Consider the following 24736-nt stretch of genomic DNA (forward strand, 5'->3'; position numbering starts at 1 on the left):
ATAGTTCTTTCTATGGATGTGGATGGCATTTTGCTTCAAGAGTCCTTTGGGAATGTTTTAGGTCCTTGCACTGCTGTGAAGAACTAGGTCTATCAGAAACAGTCCTCGCATAGTGTGTATAATGTTCTCCTGGTTCTGCTCATTTCACTCAGCAGTTCACTCATGTAAGTCTTTCCAGGCCTCTCTGAAGTCTTCCTGTTCATCATTTCTTGTAGCACAATAATATTCCATTACATTCATATACCACAGCTTCTTCAGCCATTCCGCAATTGATGGGCATCCCCTCGATTTCCAGTTCTGGGCCACCACAAAGAGAACTGCTATTAATATTTTTGTACATGTGGAACCTTTTCCCTTTTTTATGACCTCTTTGGGATACAACCCTAGAAGTAGTATTGCTGGGTCAAAGGGTATGCACATTTTTGTAGCCCTTTGGGCATAATTCTAAATTGCTCTCCAGAATGGTTGGATCAGCTCGCAGCTCCACCAACAATGAATCAGTGTTCCAACTCTCCCACATCTCCAACATTTATCATCTTCTTGTTTTGTCATGTTAGCCAATCTGACAGGTTTGATGTGGCACCTTAGAGTTGTTTTGATTTGCATCTCTCTTATCAGTTGTGATTTAGAGCATTTTTTCATATGACTATAGATAGCGTTAATTTCTTCCTCTGAAAACGGCCTGTTCATATTCTTTGACCATTTATCAATTAGGGAATGACTTGTACATTTGACTCAGTTCTCTGTATATTTTAGAAATGAGGCCTTTATCACAGACATTTAGTTGTAAAAATTCTTTCCCAGTTTTCTGCTTCCCTCATAATCTTGGTTGCATTGGGTTTGTTTGTGCAAAAACTTTTCAATGTAATGTAATCAAAATTATCCATTTTGTACTTTATTATGTTCTCATCTCTTGTTTGGTCATAGATTTCCCCATTCTCCATAAATCTGACAAGTACACTATCCCTTGTTCTCCTAATTTGTCTATAGTATCAGCCTTTATACCTACACTATGTACCCATTTGGACATTATTGTTGTGTATGGTGTCAGTCAGACATTGGTCTATGCCCAGTTTCCATCACACTGTTATTCAGTTTTTCCAGCAGTCTTTGTCAAACAGTGAGTTCTGAATCCTTCCTTTTTATCCCTGACATGTTTTATCCAAAGAGTGAAGGGATTGGAGTGAATTATCTCTATGGTACAACTGTAATAATCTAAATGTTTGAGTATTAACTTTTGACATGAAACAGTGTCAAGTCTTTTGTTGACTTTCAAGTATTATATAAGTGCTATTATTAGTTTGTTATTAAGACAGATTTAATAGAATTGCTTATTATCAGTTATTGGGAAAAAAGCCATTTAATGACTCATGCCTATGATGAAGCATGCTGACCCACCTACTGATAGAGAAGTGGACTCAAAGTGTATACACACACACACACACATTTAACATGGCCAATGCAGAAATTTGTTTTACTTGATTTATATCTATTTGTAATTTTGTTTTTTTCTCAATGGAGAGGGGCAGGGAGGGAAGTGAACAAGGTGGGAGGGAGAAATTGTAGACCTGAAAATAAGATAAAACTGAATATTAAAAAAAAATTGGTACACCATCAAGATGCTAGTGTCATTTGAATTATTGGTGATTTATCTCATAAATTGTTAGCTTTTCAAAGATAGAGATTGTTTTGTATCTCTTTTGTACTTCTACTCTTTCCCACTGTAGTAGTCAATACTGAATTTCCTCAAACTCTTTTACCTCCCCCTGCCCCCCCTGCAAGTGTGAAATAAAATCTTTTAAGGGGCAGGGAGGTATTTGATTTTTTCACACACACACACACACACATATCTGTATTAGTGTATAGTTATGTACAATATATGACATACACTATATATAATTATGTATCCAATTATTATATAATCTATGTGTACCTCTATATATGTGTGTGTATACATACACACACATAGAAGGGGAGTAGGGGGTAGTGTTTGAATTTGGTTATATCATGTCTCTTCTCTAGTTATGCTCACTCCTCCTGCTTGGTACTACCACCCTTCCCCATTTTTAGAACTCTCTTATTCACTAGAAACTTCCAGCCTATGCTATTCTCAACCAGGCCCCCATGTTCAACCTCTGTTGCCTCATTTTCAGTGACATCAGAGATGGATAACTAATCACAATTGTGCCTTGGTGAGATTCCCCCTCTTCTCCCTACGAAACCCCATGCCCTAATCTGAGCCAGAAGGGGTGATTGACCCAGGCATCCCATTCATCGAATGAGAAGCAATGAATGAATGACTGAATGAAGCATTTATTAAGAGCATACTATGTGCCAAGACCTATATTAAGTGCTTGGGATATAATAGAGAAGAAAGTTCAGTTGCAAGGTGGATGGAAAAGCCTGGAAGGTATAAGGATGCAATACTGATCCAGTTGGTAAGGATATGCCAGGGTCTTTAGGTTACATCAGTAGATCAGATGACAGGGCCAAGGGTCTGTAAAGAACAGAGAGGAGACACAAGACCTTCGTATCATCAGAATAAAGCTGGTGACTTAAATCTCACCCATTGTGAAGTCAAAGTAGAGCCCCTAGGATCACCTAGAGTGAAGGGAGAGAGGGAGGATGATACTTTCTTCTCCAGAGGAGATAAGCTAGCTATGATCCTTTCAGGACTCCAACCCTTATCATAGCCTGAAGATCACTGAGGAATAGATGACCCTCAGTCATCTTTGACACCTTCCCCTTCTCACATTTAATCAGTTGTCAAGTACTGATTCTGCCTTTCAAATACTCTTTCCATTTCTGCCATACCTAATATATAATTTATTACTGGCTGCATTGTAATACTAACAAATAGCTCTCCTAAATTCCTTTGCCTCTGATAGTTCCTTTACCAGCACAATTTCCCTAAAGCAAAATTCTAACGTCACTTCCCTAATTTCAGTGGCTCTGCATTACTGTTGTTTACAAAATGAAGTACAAATTCTTTTGCATGACATTGAAGTCCTTCAGGATCTGACCCCCAACCTACCTCTCCTGTCTTACTTTCCATTCTCTTTCCCTTCAGAGGCAGCTAGGTGGTTCAGGGGATAGAGTGCTGGATCTAGAGTCAGGAAAACCTGACTTAAAATTTGGCTTCAGACACTTTACCAGCTGTGTGACCTTGGAGAAGTCAGTTAACGTTTTCCTTAATCCACTGGAGAAGGAAATGGCAAACCACTCCTTTATCATTGCTAAGAACAATGGGGCAGGGTCAAGAGGAGTTGGACAAGACTGAGCAACTCAACAACATATTCTTCCCCTAGCCCAGGGATGGGGAACCTGCAAGCCTCAAAGTCACACATGGTCCTCTAGGTCCTCAAGCACAGCCCTCTGACTGAATCCAAACTTCACACAACAAATGTCTTTAATAAAAGGATTTGTTCGGTAAAACTTGGACTTAAGTCAAAAGGCCACACCCAAAGACGTAGAAGGCCAGATGTGGCCTCTGGGCTAAAGGTTCCCCACCCCTCAATACATAGAATTATAAATTGATCTCTAAGTACTTCCTCTTTTTATATACTTTTGCTGAAATTGTTCTATGAAACTCTACTTATCAAAATTCCACTTCTTTACTACTTTATTACCTCCTTCTAGTTTCATACTCTTCTAAGAAATTGCCAAAATTTGCCTTTTATTTCTTCTCTCAGATTGTAAGCTACTTAATGATAAAAAGCAGGAAATTTTTTAATAACCTTCCTCAGTCCTACTAGTGTTATTCAGTCATAATTTGACTCCCTTTTTCTTTTCTGGCAAAGATATTGTAGTTGCCATTTCCTTCTCGATTATTTTACAGATGAGGAAATTGAGACCAACAGGATTAAGTGACTTGTGCAGGGTCATATGGTATCTGTGGCCACATCTGAACTCAGGTCCTCCTGATTCCAGGCCTCATTCACTATCCATTGTGCTACCCAGCTGCCTTACTGGGGCTCTACCCTGTAAGCAGTTTTTGACTTGTAGTGCCTGAGAGGGTGTCTGGAGTCAAAGATGACCCAAGTACAGCTTACTAGATGTGTGACCCTGGGCAGTGCAGTCCAGTCCATTTCTCTAATGCACTGGAGAAATAAATAGTAAAACACTCCGATTATCTTAGCAAGGAAAATCCCATGGATAGTAATGGCAAGATATGGTTCACCAGCTCAGTCAGATGCAACTTAATAGCATCCACTTTCTCCTCACCTTAAATGAGTCAGTTGTTTTAGCCTAGCTCCAGAGCTTATTGTCAAGTAGAGATCAAATCAGCATTTTAGCCCTACAAAAGGGAACTAATGAAAAGCTAATCATTCCAGACCCTTTACACCCACAGACTAAAGGTAAATAAAAATATTACATTGGAGCACACACTACCCCCATTCTCACCTTACCTTTTCTCCTCCCAAAATCATTTGTAGGAAAACTAGGCTAAACTGTTCCTATTTCATGGTTGGGCACTATCAAATTTACAGCAAATCTCATAAGCAGTATATCACAGAAGCTGTTTTAAAATGATAATCACCCAACAACCAGTGCAAACTGTGATTACGTTGAAATGTAGGGCACTATTCCACAAGGATTTCAACTTGGTTAGCCTTTGTGGTACCAAGCATATTAAACACGTCCAACGCTATTGTTACTTTCAAGGACTCTAATGTCAAGATATTTATTTTGTGTTCTAAGCAACTCTATTTTACTCAGACTGATAAAGGGGGTGCAACTTTCATTTTTATATTTGGTAAACAATTACACAGTAGTTTGAGTGCAGAGCCAAGTAGTGTCATGGGGGTTAATTTTCCCCCCACATCCTGTCGCCAAACCTTTCCTCCCATTTTAGGTTCCATCATTGACTATACTGAAGACAATGAAAATGTACTACTACATTTATTACATCACTCAGAATTCATAATTGTGGTCTGATCAGCAATTTGGAGAAAGGCCTTCATACTTTTTAGACACCTATGCAAAAAACTATTCGTCAGGTAAAAAAAACTTTGCATCAAATTGTGGGGTAGAGAGTTATCATAATGCACTTTACACAATATGTAAAATGTAAAACTAACACACCAAGGTTCAAAACAATTATCTAAATAAAAATAACTTACAGTGGGTATATAATGATTAAAAATTCCATAAAGTATAATTTAAATGTGAAAGTTATTCTGTTTCCTTAAAAGAAATAAAGATTCAAACAAACTTAATAATGTCACTCATTCTTCAAACTGGGCACATCAGATCCAGCGTTGTGTGAGTTTATTTTTATTTGGAAGTGAAATTAGAACTTTTAACTATTAATACAAATGCCAAGATACTACACAAAACATCCACAGGTACTTTTTTTTTTTTTATCACTTTTTGAATTGTTCACAAACATTTCCTACATAATCCAACATACAACAGAGAAATGGTACATCTTTCTTTCAAATCTGCATACAATGGAGAAACAAGTATATATATATATTTTTACAAAGTTCAAACTAGTAGACACCAGGCGAGTTGACAGTTTTTTATAGTCTACAAGTGAGGAATTACCTAAAAATAATCAGAATTTATTCAGCTTCAGTCATTTTCATAACCAAGTGTTATTCTGATTAGTAAAACTTGCTGCTAATCAGGCTTCAGGTGTGTGCCTAGACCAATCTGTGGTACTGCTCCCAGCTTGGCTGTTCTTCACAATTACTAATATAGAAAATTGTGCTGCAAGTAGGGGCAAGCATTTGCGAAAACCAGCTTGTTGCATGAATGAATGTGATGCAATTCCTTCCCAAGCAATGGGCTCTCAAGTCATCAAGTTGTCACCAGGACTATTTGCTTATTATGTGTCCAAGAAGATACACCTATATCCACAGAGGAGCTGAAAATCAAACTTAGTGTTTAATTAGTGCTGCTTTTGTCTAAGGGGAAAGATTTATCCATCTGAGATTTAATGTCTTAAAAAAAATGACCACCAAAAATAGGTTCACTAAATTTATTTTAAAAATCATAAAACGTTTCTTACAAAAGAGCATTACATTCTGCACACTGCTCTGAATGGATGCCAGGGACACGTGGACTATTGATACTCTTTCTCCCCTGTCCCCCCCCCCCCCCAAATTACAGTGACCACAAAGCAAAGTGTTCACAATAGTTACAGGAGGGGAAAAAAATTATTATTATTATTTTTACCACCAACAATGAACAAAAATAAAATTCACTCTCTCTGCTGCTGTTTCAAAATTTCAATGTTAGTTTTGCGCGCCCTTCCCCCCCCACCCTGTTTGTAAGGAACTAAAACATTACATCTGGTGAACAGCAAAGATTTCACTACACCTCAAATGCAGAACACCTATGAAGCAGAGGAATGTTGGCTTTTTAAACAGAAGCAGATAAAAAAAAAAAGATGCAGGACTCCTTCAGTTCTTCACTAGTCTTAGAAAAACTTTCCAGAATACTGCTTCACACTATAAAAAAGAAAAAATATCTTGCATTAGAATCCTTCAACATCTGCATACTGCTTCACACTATAAAAGAAAAGAAAAAAAAATGCGAATTAGAATTTTTGTACAGAACATCTTGCATCAACATTAAAAAAAAGACAATAAATTTAATGCTAAATTAAAATGACAAACTTGTCAATTAAAGTTTTAAATGTAATTTAAATTTGAAAACATAAGCAATTAAAATTAAAGACTTAAAAAGTCCAACAGCAGAAAAATGCTTTTTAACAGTAACAGACAGCATAGCAGGATTAAGAAAATGAAATTTTAAAAAGCTGTTAATATTTGGCAGGAAAGACAAAGAAATGCCAGGTGTGAAATGCTGCATTAACAGCACCAATGTTTTCAACTTGTCCTGTAGAGGCATGGCCTGTGCCATATGGCAGACTGTGATTTGTTGTCGTTTTAGTTATCTAAAAACAACAAAATCACTAGTCTTCCACACAGAACTAGGCCAATATCCAATGAAATCTTCCATATTTTCTACAGGCTCTATATAATTTATTACAAGTAGTTTTTGCAGCAGTTTTCACCAGAGAAATGAGAGGACTGCTTGGTTAAGGCTTCTTCCAGCAAGATTAGTATTGAGGGTGTCTTCATTTTAGTAAGAAAGCAGAAGAAAATGAAAGCAAACTACCAGGATGTTTAGAAGTTAGGTCCCCCAAAATAGATTTTGAGATACCATGGCTTCTAAAAGAAATATCAATTGAGGGAAAAAAAAGCTTCAAGTTCTAGTATGTTAAAGTGAATTAAAACAATTTAAAGATTAACTTCATCTTACCTGTTTTGCAGTAAATACTGTGCATTCTGTATCTGGTCCTGTGTTCCTGTAATGGTAATAATTCGATCCTCAGATCCTTCCAAAGGCTCATCAATTTTGATTGATGCTCCAGACTCATGACGTATTTGTTTGATTCGCTGACCACCTTTGCCAATAATAGATCCAGCCAACTGAAAAGTATAAAAAATTTGATAATCAAAAATATGTTCACAATTTACACTTTAGACCAAATCCTACGCTCTATTTTAGTAGCTTTAAAATATTAACCATACAACTTCATTACTCAGGAATACAAACAGCTCAATTGTTACTCAGCAATTCAATTACAATTAGTTTATCTTAAGGAAGGGATTCTGAATCTGGGTTCATAAACTTATTAACTATTTCAGTAAAAGTGATTTCCTGGGTAATCCCATTTTCAGCATTTAATAACATTCTGAGGAGTCCAGGCTTCACCAGATTGCTAAAGGGGACCATGACACAAAAAATGGTTAAGCATTTCTACTGTAGACGAATCTGCATTTCATTTGTGTTTCATCGGGACAGCAAAAATCACACCCAACTTTTCTGGGCAGAAAAAACCTCACTTTTCCCTCTTTAAATTATCCATCAATCAAGTACATTTCTAAGAACTGGTCTGGAGTTAAATCTACAGTGCCAATGTGAAATAGTCACCAGTTTCAAATTAAAGAGCAAGGAACTCCTTTTAAAGGCAACTGCATAATGAAAATGACAACATTAGGGAAGGTATTAATACAATCCCTGATTGTATTAATGTAACAATTTGGAATATAACTTTCTTTTTTACTGGTCTCAAAATAATTAGATTTTTAAAATTTTAGCTTCAGGCAATTTTAAAGACAAACTGAAAAGGACTCAAATTAAGGAAAATTATTAAGTAAATTGTTAATATGTTCTTCTCTTCCTCCAAAAATGTTCATGCCCTGAAGTTCAAGTCAGTTGCTAACTTACCCTAAACTTTACAGTGATTTCATAAAAAAAAAAAAAAAAAAAGAGTAATACTGGAATTACTTACATCTTTGGGAATAGTTACTTGTGTTGTAATAATGGGTCCACCAAGATCACCGTATGAGCCACGGCCCCCTGCATAGGAATAATCTAATTTAAATCATAAGCATCAGGTTCTTTATGAAACAGGAAACTTTTTTTTAACTCAACAAGAATAAAAACACTTACCATATCCAGAACCACCCTAAAGATTGTGGAAAGAGAAATGTGAAAAATTATTCCATACAACTAATATTTATATGAACATCAATTTTTAAAACAATTAACTGTTCATGCAATTTTTTTTGATTAAACCCAGGAAATTAAAGTCTTTATTCAATATAAATAAACATTCCCTCCCCCCATAAGGCATTATGTTAGGTTACAGTTAATTTCAGAAGGATTTCTACACCTTCAGGATATAAAATCTTTTAAGAGCTTTATTTAATCCCCAACATTTAATAAAATAACAAAGATCCCAATTATGTTTATTTCCATATGAAACAGAAGTCCCACCCCTGGCTAATTAAGTAAGTTCAAATCAGAGAAATCACTAAGCACCCACACCAATCTATGATTCAAAAAAAGTTTTAAGACTTAAAAAAAAATGTAATACCGTAAACTCATGGTACTCAACCTGTGGTTCATAAGCCATCTGCCATTCGGAAGGACTCCATGTATCTATTGCAGAGTCCCAAGTCTCATCAGCACTAAAACCAACCTGTATTATACATAGTTAATAGACAAGTCTTAATTAATATCAATACGCTATACTGAAATATTTCATTCCAAAATATTAATGATCTCATAGCCTGTGAGGGTTTAATATGTGATTCATTAATCTTTTCTATTATACAAGTACAGGGACTTTGTGGAGAAGAAATACTATGCAAAGGAATTCTAGGTATGGGTAAGCAGCACAATTGTTTAATGCTGCTTCTGGTGTAAGAGATGATGAGATCATAATGCCGCACTTTTAAATGATGTGTGTGGAGCTTTGGTAGTCCATTTTGGCCCCAGGATATGAGAAAATTTGATTCTCCAATCTTGTTTGAATGTTAGAAGTATAATATTTCCAAAAGCACCTCAAACTCTTAACAGCAAAATGCCATCTAGTGTCTCCCCAAATTAATTTCTAAGTTTATTCCTTAGGACATGAATTAGCTTCAATTGCTAAAGCTATTACATAAATATATAGCAAGGATAATTTTATGTAACAAGTCAAAATTCCTACCATGCCATCATAGCGGTCACCGGGTCTTCCTCTTCTGTCATAAGCCATAAGATCTCTGAAAGCAAAATAGATTTTATGAAGTTAGTTTTGTAAAAAACAAAAACAAAAAACCCCCCAAAACATTAGTCAGAAAAGCATTTTGAAACTCAACCCCTAAAGTACTGGAGAAAATATCTGGTCTCAAATACAACCTACCCTCCTCTAGGTGGTGGTGGTGGAGGAAGAGGAAGATTTCGAGCTCTGCTACCACCCCTGCCGCCACGTCCAGGAGGAGGTGGCGGGGGTCCTCTGCGAGGGCTCATGTCATCATAATCTCTTCTAGATGGGGGCATAGGACGCCCACCACGACCGGGGGGCATTCTATCAAAGCCTCCTCTTCCCCTCATGGGAAATCCGACAGGACGTCCTCGACGATCATCAAACATCATTGTGAAACCACCATAGTCATAGGTTTCATCATAGAAATTGGGATCGTAGGGTTGTGCACGTCCTTTTATGGGAGACTAAATCAAAGGGAAAAAAAGGGTTTATTATCATACAATATCACAAAGGTAAATGAAAGGTTCACATTTATTGTTCTAAAGTTAAAGTTCCTGAGCTTTTTGTAAGTGTGATTCTACTTCAAAAATTTTCTAGATTACTTTAACAGTTTTTAACACCATGTCATTTTAAAAACAATCAAATCTAAATTTGTAATACCCAACCCTCCACTGTCTGCTAAATTTTAATACTAAAAATGTGTGCCAGAGATAAATCTCCATATCAAAATTTATTTGGTAACCCTTAGAATATCTTCAACTTGTTTATATCTTTGAATATTCTTGATAAATAAACCCAAGCAGAATTGCACAGACCCTTATGAATTTAGAAAAGGACCAACTAAATATTAATCATCAAGCATATATTAAGTAGCTATAAAGTGCTAAGGAATGAAACCTTAGCACTATTTCATTTTTGCCATAATGCTCAATACCTTATGTTGCCTAAGTATTCAACTTTACTGATTTTGTCCTACTTCCTTTAATGTGAACAGTTTCTGCTTTTCCTCTGTGCTAATTTAAATGTTACTCAATTATATATATTCCTCTTAACCCTATTTTTAAAACATGCTTAATAGTGAGGTAGATAAGTCTATCCACAACTTGGTATAGAATAGTTGAGAAGTATTATTTGTTTATATTGTCTTCTGGGTAACAATAAAAAAGGGCAACATTATGACACTAATTTTTCTTTTCTAATAAATAGCCAGCCAAAACTGGTGGCTCCAAGTCAAACATCAAAGGAAATCTTCAATAACTTCTAGGCAAGTAAAATTGCTTGATTAGGAAGTTACCAGTGAAGAGACACAAAGTGAACCATTACAAAAGGTTAACCACTTTCTCCAAAATAGCCTACAGATACTGACTGATGAACCAGACAGCCCTGCACTCTCCAAATTAAATCTTAAAGACAGAATTTTCACCTCAGATATAAGATCCAGTATGATCTTTATGCACTCCACAACCCTATCAGGCTTTCCCCCAATAAGAACAACTCTATCCGTAGAATGAGGACAGCATTCCTGGAAAAGCTTGATAGTTGTCTGAGTGTTCTGTAAGAAAATTAAAAACAAAAACATTTTTATTAAGATGGGTTAAGTCAATTAACTTACACTTAACAGATTACTAGCTTCTAATAAATATACATTTGCTTTGTGCAAAATAGTAAACGTCTAACACTGAGGGCTTGTTTGTAGGACTAATATACCTAGGGACTTAGTGCTATGTATGGTATAGCAGTGTGAAAGCCTGGACACACAAGCAATCTTGATTTTAAAATAGTTGCCCATATTTGCCCAGATCTAGAGAAAGAAAAAAACCCACTTCTATGACATGTGAAATTATACACATAAAAAAAAATAGTACTAAAACCTTTTCTCTTTGGTAAGGAGTAAGGTAGGAGGAAAAAAAGGTGCCTTTACCTCTCGAAGTTCTTTGATTTTAGCACCTTTGACCCCAATAATTCCTCCTGCCAGACTCTGGTGAATCAACAGTCTTAACTCGCAGTCAAAGTCGCTTCCTTTATAGTGTTGGTACTGCAGATGGAGATTTATAAAACTTTAGTGCAAAACCAAAAAAAATCCCCCAAACACATCCATCTTTTATAAGCATAATCACAATATACTGTTGCAGTGAACAACCTGAAGTTATATTTCAATAACTTTACCAGTTATGTGCTTATTATCCTCAATAGCCAGGCCCAAAAAGGACATTCTGCACCACCTTAAAAAACTATTTTTTTTTTCAGGTCCTGCAACACCATACCCACACTGCAGCCATTTAGCATGTCGCTGTTACCACAGAAATTATTAACAACATTCAAATAACACCATAATATAAATGACTGCAAAGCACTTTGCAAATGTAGTTAATTCCCACTGCAGCATGGAGCAGGGTCAACAGTGAGTTGTAAGACCATTCATATATCTTATTTTCAAGCATTTTCTCTACAGACGGGAAAAGTACACTATGTTAAAATGAAATTGATCCTATGGGCCAGGCTCCATACTTCAGTGGGGGTTCAATGGCACTATGACATACATTTAAGCATTCCACAGCATCAGATTCGAGCGGGAGCTGGCTGGTTGCAGTGGGTGATGGCAACTGCAGGCCCTGAAAGTAGAAAAATAAGAGTAATAGGTTAAGTGTCTAATGTGATCAGGCTATTGTCGCATATATTGGTAAAGCTACTACAACATTTTAACTTAAAATATATTATCTACACAAACTTCTCCTTGTCTAACTGAACTATTTTAACAAAACTTCTTCAACACTTCTAGACACTCAGAAAACTGAAGGGCTTGCAATAAACATAATCACCCTCCCAAATACCCCCAAATTCTAGCTAAATGAAACCCAAACTTCCATATCTAAGCTAAAACTGAATTGTAAGGAGCCTTTACATGACTTATTATTTAACGGTAATAGTAAGGGACACTGACAAAAAGAATGTCCATAAACGACATCCCCAAAGTCATCAGCCTTCATTTTCTAACAATGACCACAGCAGTGTGGGCAATCATAGCATAAACCACTGTACCCCCAATACTAATGTACTACACTGTCACCTCACCCCACTGGCTTAGGGATAGCTACTTAAACTACTAATCCCCCCTTCATTCCAAATATACAAATGAATAAAAATGAGCCTACCTCTTCCAAGGTAGGGATGATTTTCTTCAGAATTTCTCCAATTGTTTCAATATCTGCACTGATACTCAATATGCTGTCAAACATCACAAATACCAGAGAGTACAAAAAAGGTGGAAAAAGAAAAATGAGTTTTGTGTTCATCACAGAAAGGCAAACTTCACAGAAAAGTAACACATGATTATTTAATATTCCCCATTTAAAGCAGTTTATTTACAGACTTTTCACATGCATTGTTTTACGCCCACAACAGACATGATAAGGTCTTGCAGAGAGAGATAGAGAAGAGAAAGAGAGACAGACTAGAGAAAGAGTACGGACTTTTGGAAGGGCTCAGATTAAGTGGGCAACAATTGACCAGAACTGAAGCTGAAGTGAATATGTTCCCCGCCACCACTAATTTAAGGATACCCTCAACTATTACATTGGAAAAATTGGCACACCTTCTCATAGAAGTGGGGGAGAGGGACTATATGCAAGTGGTGAACATTATATTTGGAATAAAGTTATGAGACCAGTTAGAAATTAGATTACTAATGGGCTCTGCAAGAAAACAAATACAAATGCAAGACAAAACAAAGACAACACAAATGAGAAGTGAAGTAAAGTGAACCAGAGTTAGCGTTTCATCAGAAAAAATTATGAACAGGCAATGTTGGGAAGCAAGGTGGGCCACAAAGACAGAGAGCGAAAGACTATTTTGAAACAATTTGATTTACAATGCAGCAAATATGCAACACTTGAAGCTGTGCTCCTTCCATCGAAATAAAATTAGTGGATCGTTTGGGTGGGCAACTCACGGTAAAAGTTCAGTGACAAAAAGACTTAATGGGGAAAATAAGACAGAAACTTGAAAAACAATACACCGTCTAAAGGGGATACTATTTAATTATATAAAAGGCAGGTAATAAAATACATTTCTCTCTTTCTAATCAGGCAGTGAGGCATAAACTGTTGGGACATACCGCTCGGGGCCACTGCTGTCTGGGACTGAAACACTGGCATTGTACTGCATTGGTCATTGGCGTTCGTGGATGTTGGCATTGGGCATGGGCATTCAATCAGAAGTTGTCAAGTATGGTACCCGTTTGGCAACGAGCACATTTTTGGGCATAGCCAACCAGGGTTTTCACATGGGCGTTCAGGGGCGGATGGGCCAACGTCATGGTGGGCAACGCAGGGGTAAGTCGATCCAGTACATGGGCAACGGAGATATATGGCCAAAAAAACAAGGAGAGGGAAAAGGGGGAAAAGCAATAAATTTTAATTTAATACAAACTATACTCATTACTCTCAATTAATGAAACAAGCTTAAGTTGTTCTGAAGACTAACACAATAATGGACTGCTCTATATCTGACTGTGCCTTAACACTTTAAGGACCTTAAAATGATGGTTCTAACTAATTACTTTTTACAAACGTTGTTTCAGTAGCAGGCTGGCTCATGAGGGTAGACACAAAACCTGTCATGACTTGTTTTATTGAAGTCTTGAGGAAATGGGGAAATTAATAACCCAGATAATGATATACAACATCTGGATTAAGAGGAGAGATGTTTATTTAAGGAAAAAAAGTAAAACAAAAACTCCACACCACCAAAAATCCTGGCTATTAAAAAGTTTGGTTTTTGGATATTTAAAGCTTATTTCTGGGTCCTAATAGGCAAGTTTGAAAACTTTAAAACAATTTTTCAAGTTCAGTTTACAGTAATCAAGAGAAACATACAAAGATCTGCGACCGAAAGAGAAACGAAATACTGTCAGATAAGTGTTCAACACAAAGTCATAATTGCCTTAATTTTAGCAAGATGTTAAATATAAGGGCGTAGACTATGAGAAATAATTTAGGCGCTTTGGTGTAGTCAAGTCCTATAAATACACACTTCTGGGAGATGTCATATCAAATGTGTCTAATCACAAGAGTCAACCCACTATAAAATTTGAACACGCAAGTCATAGCCATTGACAAATTGCTTCCCAATTTTAGAATAAAGTTCCTACACTAACCTATACCCATATTTAAATCATGCAACCGCTCTAACATTAATGTTTTTGTGCTTCATGTGCAAGCTGTTAAAGAACAGATGGACAGTTTTATCAAAGGAATTTTAAAAAATCACTGGGTTAAATCAGCCACCTGCAATGGTTTTCAGTAATACTGTAATTGATTCACACATATGGGAAATGGTGCAATTAAGGGTTTTTAAGCTTTGTCAATATTTCTAATTAAGATGTTATCTTGCTTGAAGTGTATAATTTAGTGGAATCCTGTTAGAAAGTGGAGAGGTTTAATAGAAACCTCTTCCCACATGACTCAATCTGGGTTTTAATTTTAACAGGAATGGCAAAACTCGAAGTCTTTTATATATAAAAAATCATTACAAATGGCTTGAACCTAGACCTATTAAATGAAATCAATGAAATTTAAAATTTTCTAGCAACACGTAAACAGAAGCTGACCGAATAGTAGTTTGAAGTCTTGAATACTTACGTCTGTACGAAGTGCTTTAATATTTTTGCCTCCTTTCCCAATTACTGCTCCAGCATTCTAAAAATAAAGAAAAAAGATATTAGTCTAGACTTGCAGTTCAAAAACAATCTGAAGCTTTTAAGGTCCATTAAAAAAATTAGATTGGCAAAATTTTCACCTGCCTCAAAATCACTTATTCAAGCACACTGTAGAAATATAACTAAGTACACACAAATGCCAATTTTTAAAAGCCTCATAATTTATGCTTTTACTTTTAAAATGACACACCCTTTCCCAATAAATGCAGAACGAAAATTATTGTTTGTTTCCTTTGTAAAGATGTCAATGTAACTTTTGAGAGTAATCTCAACAATTGATATCCCATATTCTTTGCGTAGAATTTAAAATGGCAATTTTTGCTTCATTTTTTTTGCCTCCAATTTCAGGGAAACATACTGAAAACTTATAATTGCCAAAGAATAAAACAAAACATCTTATTTACCTCTGAACCCAACCTCTTTTCTTCATTAGGTAAGAAATAAAAAAAATTTGCTTTCTTGAAATGTAACTAAACAAGAATTTAAGATGTTCTATTTTGACAACTGTGTTAATTATACTTTAGCCCATTTTTAATTCAACTCGTACCTTGCTTTGAAGCAAAATGCGCAGTTCAACCATTTCGTCAGTGTTTCTAGATCTTTTAAAGGCCTGCTCCTCCTCCATATCTTCAGCAGGGCGCTTACCTAAAAATTAGGTGTTTTGAGTTAAAAAGAAATGTCTAATTATGCTCTTAATTAACAGCGTCATCCTTTCCTCAACTCTGGTTCATTTGGAGAATTACAATTTTATAAATTAGAATAATATTGAAATTGAAGTTTCTAAAATGCGGAAGGTAATTCCTATTCTGGTGTAATATTTATTGCTAACTGCAAGTGTTACCAAAAAGGCTACAAAAGCGATTACATTCTTTTGTAGTGTGGTTCAGATCAAATATTTTTCTCAAAGTCTAGTATTCGGCACAGTATGCATGGAGACAAAACATGCCGAACCAGGATCTTTAAATTCATAAGTCTTTAATTAAAACTTAGATTTTAAAAATTTCTACTTGTATACAAAATTTATTTGTTGGAAAAGGCTGCAAAAATCCAGCATTTTTGTTACAGCAGCATGAAGAGATTTAAGTTTTCTATTAACCAAATTAAATAAAAAGGCACCAAGAGATACTACATGTAACTAAAAGTAACATAGAAATGGCTAAGTGCTTCCAATAATGACACTGGATAGTTAATGAATATAGAACGAAAATCACATTCAAGTTTCTATAACGCTTAACATGTTGTTACTTCCATTTAAAAATTTACATCACATTTGTACTACCTATGTAACTGAGAAACAACTAAATTTACTCACCAAATTCACCATTGGTTTCAGTATTGGGGAAGGTTTCTTCTGGCTGCTCAGTCTCCATTTTCTTAGATTAAATGGGTAGACAATCTGTCAAAGAGTAAACAAGCTAGTACATTTGGTTCATTGGAAAGTAAGCTATGTATATCTCGCTAAACTGAGCAAGCAAAGAAATGACTCTGCTTCTAGAACGTACCAGTATTATATATCCTTGCAGGGCAGAACTGAAGTGTTCTGGGCGGGATCAACAACTGACACCCTAGTGCTGCAGTAGCCTATAAAAACCAACATAAATCAATTTTGATTTTTCTATTACTGAATACTAATTCTGACGTCAAATTTAAATTGAATCTCCATCTTCCTATTTCTATAATTCTATTTTTTTATGCTAGGGCAGGTAGGGCTATGAATATAATCAAAAGAAAACAATGTTAATTCTAAGTTGATGGATATTTCAAATTTATTCCATCACCTAAATATTTTGATGCTTTCTCTCCAAGGAAAACAGCTATTTCTTTTTAACGTTAAATGGACAAGGTATTTCAGATTACTTTCCCTGATACAAAATTTTAAGTTACAACTAGCTATTTCCACAACAATCTTTTGGGTTTTTCTACATGGAGTGGGGAACATTGATACCAATTCTTCCATCCTGATTACTTTATAATGTAAAGGACCAGGGTTTAGCTTCGAATAAGATGTCTTGATAAAACAAACCCTATCCAGAGCTAGTACTTTTACAATTGTTTTAATACTACACCCCCTTCTCCTTAAGCATACGAAAAAATCTGATAATTTAAAAACCGTTAAAGAAAAATTTTAAAGCAGGAATACTAGTACTTTCCTATCTTGATTCTAATCTGCCCAAACGAGGGCTTAATAACCAGGCCAAACTTCTGGTGGATACGTTAGGCCGGAGCAGGACCTACTAAAAAACATGTTTCTGTCGTTATTAGATGACTTTTGCTGCCCCTCCCCCCCGTAACACTATCACTAGACTAAAACAAAGAAAGCAGAAACGTCCTTTAACACTAACAACCTGAATCAGCCACAATGATCACACAAAACACAATGGCCAAGGAGCCGCGGTGGGCACCTGGCCGGTCCGCTCCGGGTCACCAGGCTTCGCCTAACCTAACCAGCGAAGCCGTAACTCCACGGGAGCAGCTTCGGAGCCAGGCTTTCGGGCCCGCTCCCACCTCCACAAAGAGACACAGCAGGAGACGCCCTCCGCCCGGACTGGCAGGAAGGCCGACACGTGGCCCGCGCCGCCAGGGGCGGCCGGAGGGTTAAAACCCCCCCGCGTAGGGGACTCCTTTTCTGGTAACCGTATTCTCTACCAACGTTCCCTTCCTTCCCTGCATTTCAGAACCCGGCCTAAGCCTGAGTGGACAAAGCTATCTAAGCTGGCGAGGTCCGCACATCTACGCAGAGCGGCCGCTGCCCAGCCCAAGGCCCTCTCTGCCCAGCGACCTCCAAATTTCGGCTCGGCGGGCTGGCCAGTCCCCTATCAAAGATTTCTGTTCTTCTCCGAAAGCCGGCCGCTACAGCGGGGGCGCCCGAAACCCAAGAACCATAACGGAAAAAAGGGCGAAAGGACGTAGCACAAGCGCAGCGCCTCTCCTCACCAGAATCCGACGGGAAATGGCGGCCCCTGTAATGGCGCCTACGTGCTCCGAGGCGGAGGCCCCTCCCCCCACCACGCGGTCAGGAGGACCTCATCCCCCGCCCTCCCCTCCCCCCGCGCCCCCTCCCGCCTCAGCGGGAGAGACAAAGCAGCGGAGCCACGGCCTAACGTTATTCTAATCTTACGCCCCCACCCGCCCCGCCGGCTCCGCGGAGGCAAACACGCGGTAAGCCCCCACACAAAGGCGCCAACCGCGCCAGATAACCCAGGATTCCGGGGCTCCTTCCAACACCCGCAGGATCCCGCCCCCTCTTCGCCAGCCCCCGCCAAGGCCCCAATAAAGGCGGAGGGCTCCGTCTCCTCATTTCGGGGGCTCCCCCATCCTTTCTCGGAAAAATAATGAGTATGAGGCTCCTACTAAGAGAGCGGGATCAAGGAAATGGCGGAGGCTGGGGGGAGGGGAACACCAGGCAACGTTCTCTCCAAAGAGATTCGCCAACCCCCGGGCATGCGGAGACACTTAGGGGGAGCTCTGCAAGAAGCGCAGAGAAATGCTCTCCGACCCAGGCCCTAGCCCCTCGCGACGTTTTCCCCAGCCCAGGTCCTTACCGCACGAGGCCGCCTTCTCTTCTACGCCGCCGCTGCCCCAGTCGGTCCAAGCTAAACAGAGAGCGAGCGCAGGCCCCTCACCCCCCTCCCCCACTGCCTGCGCTCCCTTCTTCTACCTCCCTTCCCACCATCGCCACCCCTCATTGGCTACTCAGCCTTCAGCGGTGGCGCGAGGGCGCCGTGATTGGCCCAAGGCGCTGTCAATCTCCACGCAGGAGGAGGCGGCGGCCCCGCCTTCCGCCGGCGCCTCCCTTCGGGCTGAGAGGCCTCTCCGGCCTTAAAAATCCCCAGTTAGAAAGGCCGCCGAAGCGCTCCTGGGCCATCAGTGCCTTACCCGAACCCACAATCCAGAGGCCCCGGTAGATCCCATTACCTGTAGGTTTAAGAGCAAGAGAAACGCCGGCCGACAGAGGTTGATGCCGTAGAGAAACAGAGGATAATGGCGTCTGCAGTGCTGTCGCCCCGAGCGCCCTCCTCCTTCTCTCGCTCTCACACACTAGCCCTGACGGGCCGGCATCTCGCGAGATCTAAAGGATCTCTCGTTCTCCAGCTCCCGCGCGGGGGTGGCGGAGGCACAGGGTGTGGGGGGAGGGGCGCCCCTGCCGCGTGAGCTTGCAATTTGGGAGAGTTACAGCTGGGGGAGGGGAGGAGAAACAGGTTGGATGCGTGCTCGTTGGTTTGCTCGCTCCCGAGTGCGGCGGGTCGCGAGACGAATAGGGCGCGAAGCGGGGAGAAAAAGAGAGGAAAAAAAGGGTTGGGGCGCGCGGGGCGGCGGCCAGTGCTGAGGTTCGGGGCGGCGGAGAGGCGTAAACCGAGCTGCCGCCCGGGGTCTGGGGCAGCGCGGCGGGTGGGCGGGACGGCGGGGCCGAGGCCGAGGCTCCGCTCCGCTCTTCCCCCCTCCCTGCCCAGCTGGGGCCTCGAGCTGCGCAGTGGCGGAGGGTAAGTGTGCGCGCGGCGGGCCCGCACTGCCCGCCCACCCTGCCCCCACGGGCCCGGGCGGCGTGGGCCCTGGAGGGGGTGCCGGGGTCCCGCAGCGCCCAGCTCGGGGCCTCGCCCAGGTTGGAGAGGAGGCCGCCCGAGGCCTTGAAAAAGCTGCTGACCCGAGCTCGGGAAGACCGCGACCGTGCGGGCGCCTCCCTCGTGGCGTGCACCCCCTCGGGCCTGGGGCAGTTGTTGCCGGAGGTCGGGGGCAGCCTCCTTCCGCCCCGCAGCCCGGGCTCTGAGCCCGGCCCGCCGGGGCCCATTCCCCAGACAGCGTTTTACATAAGTACGCAGAGTCTGTAGGAGCACAAAGGAAGCCTAGGGGAGGGAAAGCCAACGTCATGTTTTCTCCTCCACGTTCATCTGCCCGGGCCCCCAGTTAAGAACCCCCGGGCTCGGTACCCTAACCCAAGCCGCCGAGAGCCCGGAACGCCGGCCTCGGGATTCGGGGGCTTTGTGGTCGGGGTTTCCGAGCCTTGGTCGGTAGCTCAGTCACTTCCACGTTAAAGCCTCCGCATTGAGAGGCGGTCACCCCTTTGTTCTCGGTCCGGAGGCGCTCCCCGGGCATCTGGGCAGATGCTTTGGCCGTAGCGCCCAGGTCCTGGCTAGTGCTTTCTCCTCCGACCCTTCCAGTGTGGTGGGGCAGCTCGGGAGTGTATAAAACCCCGCTCTTTACGTGTCTAGTGATGGCCGTGTGCCGCAGAGCCCCCACGACAGCCTAGCCTTTTAAATACCAGTTCTTATCTAATGCATAAAAGCCACTAAAAGTGATTAAACCTCGTCCCTAAAGAAAGGCCATGTCTCAGGGATGGGCAGTTTCTGTTTTTCGTAAGCCGGTGGGCCAGACAAAGCATTTCCAAGAGCTGTGAGGGGGAGGCACTGCTTGGCATTGGGGGCAGAAACATCTGTGCACCTCAAACCATGGAGGTTCCCCTGTGTGTTTGTCCAGTAAACTAAGCTTTAAACTGAACGTGATCGATCCGAAATGCCCAGTCCATGGTGTGGCTTCCCCCTCACATCCAAGTGGTTGTCTCCATGACCTCCGGACAGAACTGTGGATAGGCTTCCTTTCATCCTTTCTGTCGGTGGTCTGGCAAAGAGAACCTTGAACCCAGAGCTGAAGATTTGGATCTGGGGTTCAGCAGTGTGATTCTGAGCTGCGGGTCCTTGGCAAGTCACTTCAGTTCTGGAAGTCCTCCTTGTAAAATGAGAATGTTTGGATTCCTTCCCTGGAGGCATCTTGTGAACTTGAAGGCCTTAGGAGCTCTCAGGTCCCTTCCAGTCCCCACAGGGATTCTTCTGAGCACCTCAGTGTAGGGTGAAAGTTAAAGCTGAGGCTACTGATGTTCCACCAAGAGCAGTGGTGGTAAATCCTTGGTAGGACTTGGAGTTGGAGGACCTTCGTTTGAACCTCCGCTATGACCCTGCCACCGCAGGCAAATAAGTCTTGTAGCAGTTTGGAACCCAAATTCCTAATGTGTAAAATGGGAGAAACAAAGTATCCATGACCAGATGTTGGAGGATCAACTCCTTTGGAAGACTTCAGCCACCATGGAAATGTAGATGTGGTTGTTCCGAGGGGGGTCTAGGAGTTGTGCAGGTTTCCTTTGTACTCTGCAACTGAGACTTTTGGTGCGTGGCACTTATTTGGAAATGCATGTGCTTGTTATCTCCGTTTACCTCCATCTTTTACCTGCCTAGTAAAAAAAATATGGCAGAGGAGAAATGAAGGAAACCGTGGCATGCAGAATTGTGAAGCACCAGAATGCTATGAGATGGGGGTGGAAAATTATAGGACTAGATATTTAGCATTTTCTGTAGATTAAAAGTCTTTCCAGATTTGTATGGAGGCTTTGAGTCTTAAGGTTCTGTCTCTGTCCTCCAGTACAGGGTCTTTTCAGCAAGGTAAAATTTAAATGTTGAATTAAAGGAGGTAATCTGATTACTTGCTGAATGTTTGGTATAGGTTTTTAAGGTACAGATTGTTATTATTGCTCAGGACATTAGCCCTTTAGGCATATTTCTTCTGGTGAATGGGCACAGTAGATGCTTAGTGAAGGTGGATATTGCTGCCAGGGGCAACCTGGTAACCTTGAGCAACTCACTTCAACTTTTCTAGGCCTCTGTTTTTTCATTTGTTTGATAATGTGGCAGTACTAATTGGGCTCAAAGTTCCCATTCAGCTCAGAAATTCTATAACTTTTTTTTTTAATGATGAATTTTTTTTCAGCATGTCATAAATAGGTGAGAGGTAGGCCAGTATAATAGAAAAAGGTAAAAGAGACCTGAATTTCAATCTGCCTCTAACATACTATTGACCCCATTTTATAGTTTGGAAAGAGAAGCGCATTGATTTGCCTACTTGATTTAGCTACAGAATGAGTCCATTTGCTTCATTTTATAGATGAGAAAACTGAGATCCAGAGAAGTGAAATGATTTGACCAGGGACTTTTAATAAAAATAAATGCTAAGCATAATTTGCTAGATTTTAAAAAAGGAAGAAATTACTTTGAATATTAGTTTCAGAGTATATATTTTTCTGCCCATAATTCCTTTTCTCCTTTACCCATCCCTACAACCAAAAAAGTAGAGTATGAGGTTTTATTCCTTTTCTTGCCAATAGTTAAATTTCTAACCTATGGGCAAATCACTTCTCTGACACATCAATTCCTCTGGCATAAAAGCACTAATGGGCTTAGAGTAGGTGATCAGGAACATACTTCCCAATTCTGAAATGCTATGACTTTATTTTATGGGATAACATGCTTCCATTATATTTTTAAAAAGGTGATTCTGCCTAATGCACTACCTAGATCTGCAAAGCAGGGAAAAGAAAGCAACATGGATATGGGAAAGGTTAGTAACTGTGAATAGGAACTAATTTTTCTCCTGTGTTTTTGCCTCTTTCCTAGGATTATTCTCATTCTTTGGTTTATTGTTTGCATCGAAGCTTTTGCCTTTCTTCCTTATTCCTCATCTTTTAAGTTCAAGCATTTATTTCCAAAGCTGTGCATCACTGCTCACTCAAGGACTTCTTTAATAATGCAGTGAACTCTGTATGTTAGGATCATTTCATTGCCTTGGACCTGGAGTAAATTGATGATGACTGACAAATAATTTTACATGGTTGTGGAATTTTTCTATGATAGAACAGAAACAGATTGAAATATTTGGTTTGGGCAGGAACCCTGGGAACTGTGGTGGGAAGAAAATGAAGATGAAATAAAATTTATAGGAAAAATATTTCTTAGGTAGTACTAAGTTGTTTTGATAACTTGACAATTTGGAATCATTGACCCATTGTATTAATGGCACTAGGCTAAAAAAAAATTTATGCCCAAGAGTTTAGCCTCAGGTTTTTATGATGTTAAGCAACTCCTAGTTGATCATTGACAACTACATTGTCATTGTCCAGCAGCTTTAGCTACTTAGAGCATAGCTGAGAATCTGAAATGAATACTTACAGGAAGCCAAAATAATTGCTTTAAAGCTTATATATTTATGTGAGAGATTCACATTTTATCTATTCACCCATATTACAGAAATTCTAACAAGATGCTTACTTGGCTTATTCCATATAAATACAGCAGGTTAGAAGTGCTACTTGATGCAGTCAATATTGTGCATGCTGTGATGCAGGCTTGAATCGAATTCATTCGAGCAGGACCTAGTGTGTCGGTATTTTGGGGTCCAGAGCACCCTAAACCTTGTCAGTAAGAGTGATCATTGACAAGAAAGAAGACAAAATAGGAAATACAAAAAAATTACAAAAATACCTGTCTTGACCATTTTTTATATGAAAGACTTATTTATCTCAGGCTTTCATGACTTAGTCTAGGTATTACAGCATAGTACGTTAATTGATGTTCATTGTAATCAACAAGCATTAAGTTTCTGTTATGTGCCAGGCATTGTGCTGGGTGCTGGGAATATAAAGAAAAAATGAAAGTCTCAGCTCTCAAAGAGCTTAAATTCTATTGGTGCAACACACACACACACACACACACACACACACGATAAATGCAAGGTTAATTTGGAGGGGAGGAAGAACAATTTTTCTGGTACAAAAGGACTAATGAATGGGCTTAGACTAGGTGATCAGGAAGGTGGGGAATCAGCAAAGGCTTAAAGAAAGACTAACTCCTGAGTTAATCAAGAAGTTCAATTATTTTCTTTACATTATTTAAGAAGGCAGGGATAGTTTTAGTTCTCTAGAAGCATTTCTGTCCAAATCATTAAAATAAAATTGTGTTGGAGTAAAACTGTAAGCTTCAATTAATTTGGAAAATAAACGTCTTCTAAGGAACTGCTTCTTAGCTTCTAATGCTGAATAAATGAGGTATGATGGTACCTGCTGTACCTTCATGTATTCTCAATATCACTGAAGTTGATAGCTAGAAAGTAAATATTAACTTTGATTTTTTTTTTTTGGTAAGCAAACAGTTTATGCATGGAGAAGTTGTACCTTTAATATTCAATAGTATTTTTACGTAATAACACTGCAAAAGGTTATGTAGCATAACTAAAATGACATGCTTTTTAAAATTTCAAATGAGAATTGGGTTATGTAAAGCAAACTCAAATATCCAACTCTTCTTTAAGTTCAGTATGACTAAAACGGTTCATTACTGAGAGGGTTTTCCTAGTTGCCTTTGTGTATCCAGATCATTTTCTGTTTATTGTTTTTTCTGGAAACCTTGCATCCAATGTAGAGCAAAGATGATTATTTTTGTGAATTGCTATATTGCCTTTTTAGTATTTACAACTGTTTATCTGTTTAAAAAAACTCAAACTATTCATATGTATTATTCTTAATTCTTTTCTTTTTAGTTAAGAGTAAGTGACTAACTCTGTCTCTCATTTGAACCGCTGGAATACTACCTAGGTTTTTTCAACCCGACTGCTGTTGTAAAAAGGGAGAATGGGAGGAAAGAGTCTAG

At 39.7% G+C, this 24736-nt stretch overlaps 2 protein-coding genes across 40 annotated transcripts in view; one reads left to right on the top strand and one right to left on the bottom strand.

The window, feature by feature from the left end:
• The window catches only part of RMI1 (RecQ mediated genome instability 1), a 61102-nt gene that overhangs the window by 26826 nt on the left and 9540 nt on the right, over nt 1–24736 (top strand). For 3 of the 9 annotated variants that reach the window (XM_072605598.1, XM_072605626.1, XM_072605617.1), the window contains exons 1-2: nt 19664–19753; nt 22584–22652. The exons of 1 other annotated variant lie outside the window; for it this stretch is intronic. The gene's annotated coding sequence lies outside the window, so the exon portion shown is untranslated. Of the gene's footprint in view, nt 1–19663; nt 19754–19996; nt 20082–21408; nt 21428–22583; nt 22653–24736 lie in introns of those variants that run through there. 5 more of the 9 variants (XM_072605607.1, XM_072605590.1, XM_072605563.1 and 2 more) reach the window with 4 other exon arrangements.
• Nucleotides 5973–19468, bottom strand: HNRNPK (heterogeneous nuclear ribonucleoprotein K). Of its 31 annotated transcripts, none has more exons than XM_072605701.1 (17): nt 19188–19318; nt 16775–16853; nt 16585–16668; nt 15820–15917; nt 15196–15252; nt 13671–13714; nt 12709–12781; nt 12097–12168; nt 11478–11591; nt 10980–11108; nt 9713–10020; nt 9518–9572; nt 8900–9004; nt 8473–8488; nt 8312–8394; nt 7276–7445; nt 5973–6458 (listed from the first exon to the last, which is right to left on the bottom strand). In XM_072605701.1, the coding sequence occupies exons 3-17, from the start codon at nt 16640–16642 to the stop codon at nt 6428–6430; spliced, it is 1413 nt and encodes a 470-aa protein (XP_072461802.1). In that variant the 5' UTR covers nt 16643–16668; nt 16775–16853; nt 19188–19318; the 3' UTR covers nt 5973–6427. The 31 variants fall into 31 exon arrangements, 18 of the variants coding, with proteins under 18 accessions (XP_072461802.1, XP_072461744.1, XP_072461812.1 ...); XM_072605643.1 differs by having other exon boundaries at nt 5973–6518; XM_072605711.1 differs by lacking the exon at nt 19188–19318 and adding an exon at nt 18815–18909.

The sequence above is a fragment of the Notamacropus eugenii genome, chromosome 1, assembly GCF_028372415.1.
Source record: "Notamacropus eugenii isolate mMacEug1 chromosome 1, mMacEug1.pri_v2, whole genome shotgun sequence".
Classification (NCBI taxonomy): domain Eukaryota; kingdom Metazoa; phylum Chordata; class Mammalia; order Diprotodontia; family Macropodidae; genus Notamacropus; species Notamacropus eugenii.

Coding starts and splice junctions, on each gene's coding strand:
- HNRNPK (XM_072605635.1), bottom strand. CDS start 16,642: ATGGAGACTGAGCAGCCAGAAGAAACCTTCCCCAATACTGAAACCAAT. Junction 12,782..13,670: donor GACAGCAGTGGCCCCGAGCG/GTATGTCCCAAC, acceptor GATGTTTGACAG/CATATTGAGTATCAGTGCAG. Junction 11,109..11,477: donor AAATCAAAGAACTTCGAGAG/GTAAAGGCACCT, acceptor ATTTTCTTACAG/AACACTCAGACAACTATCAA.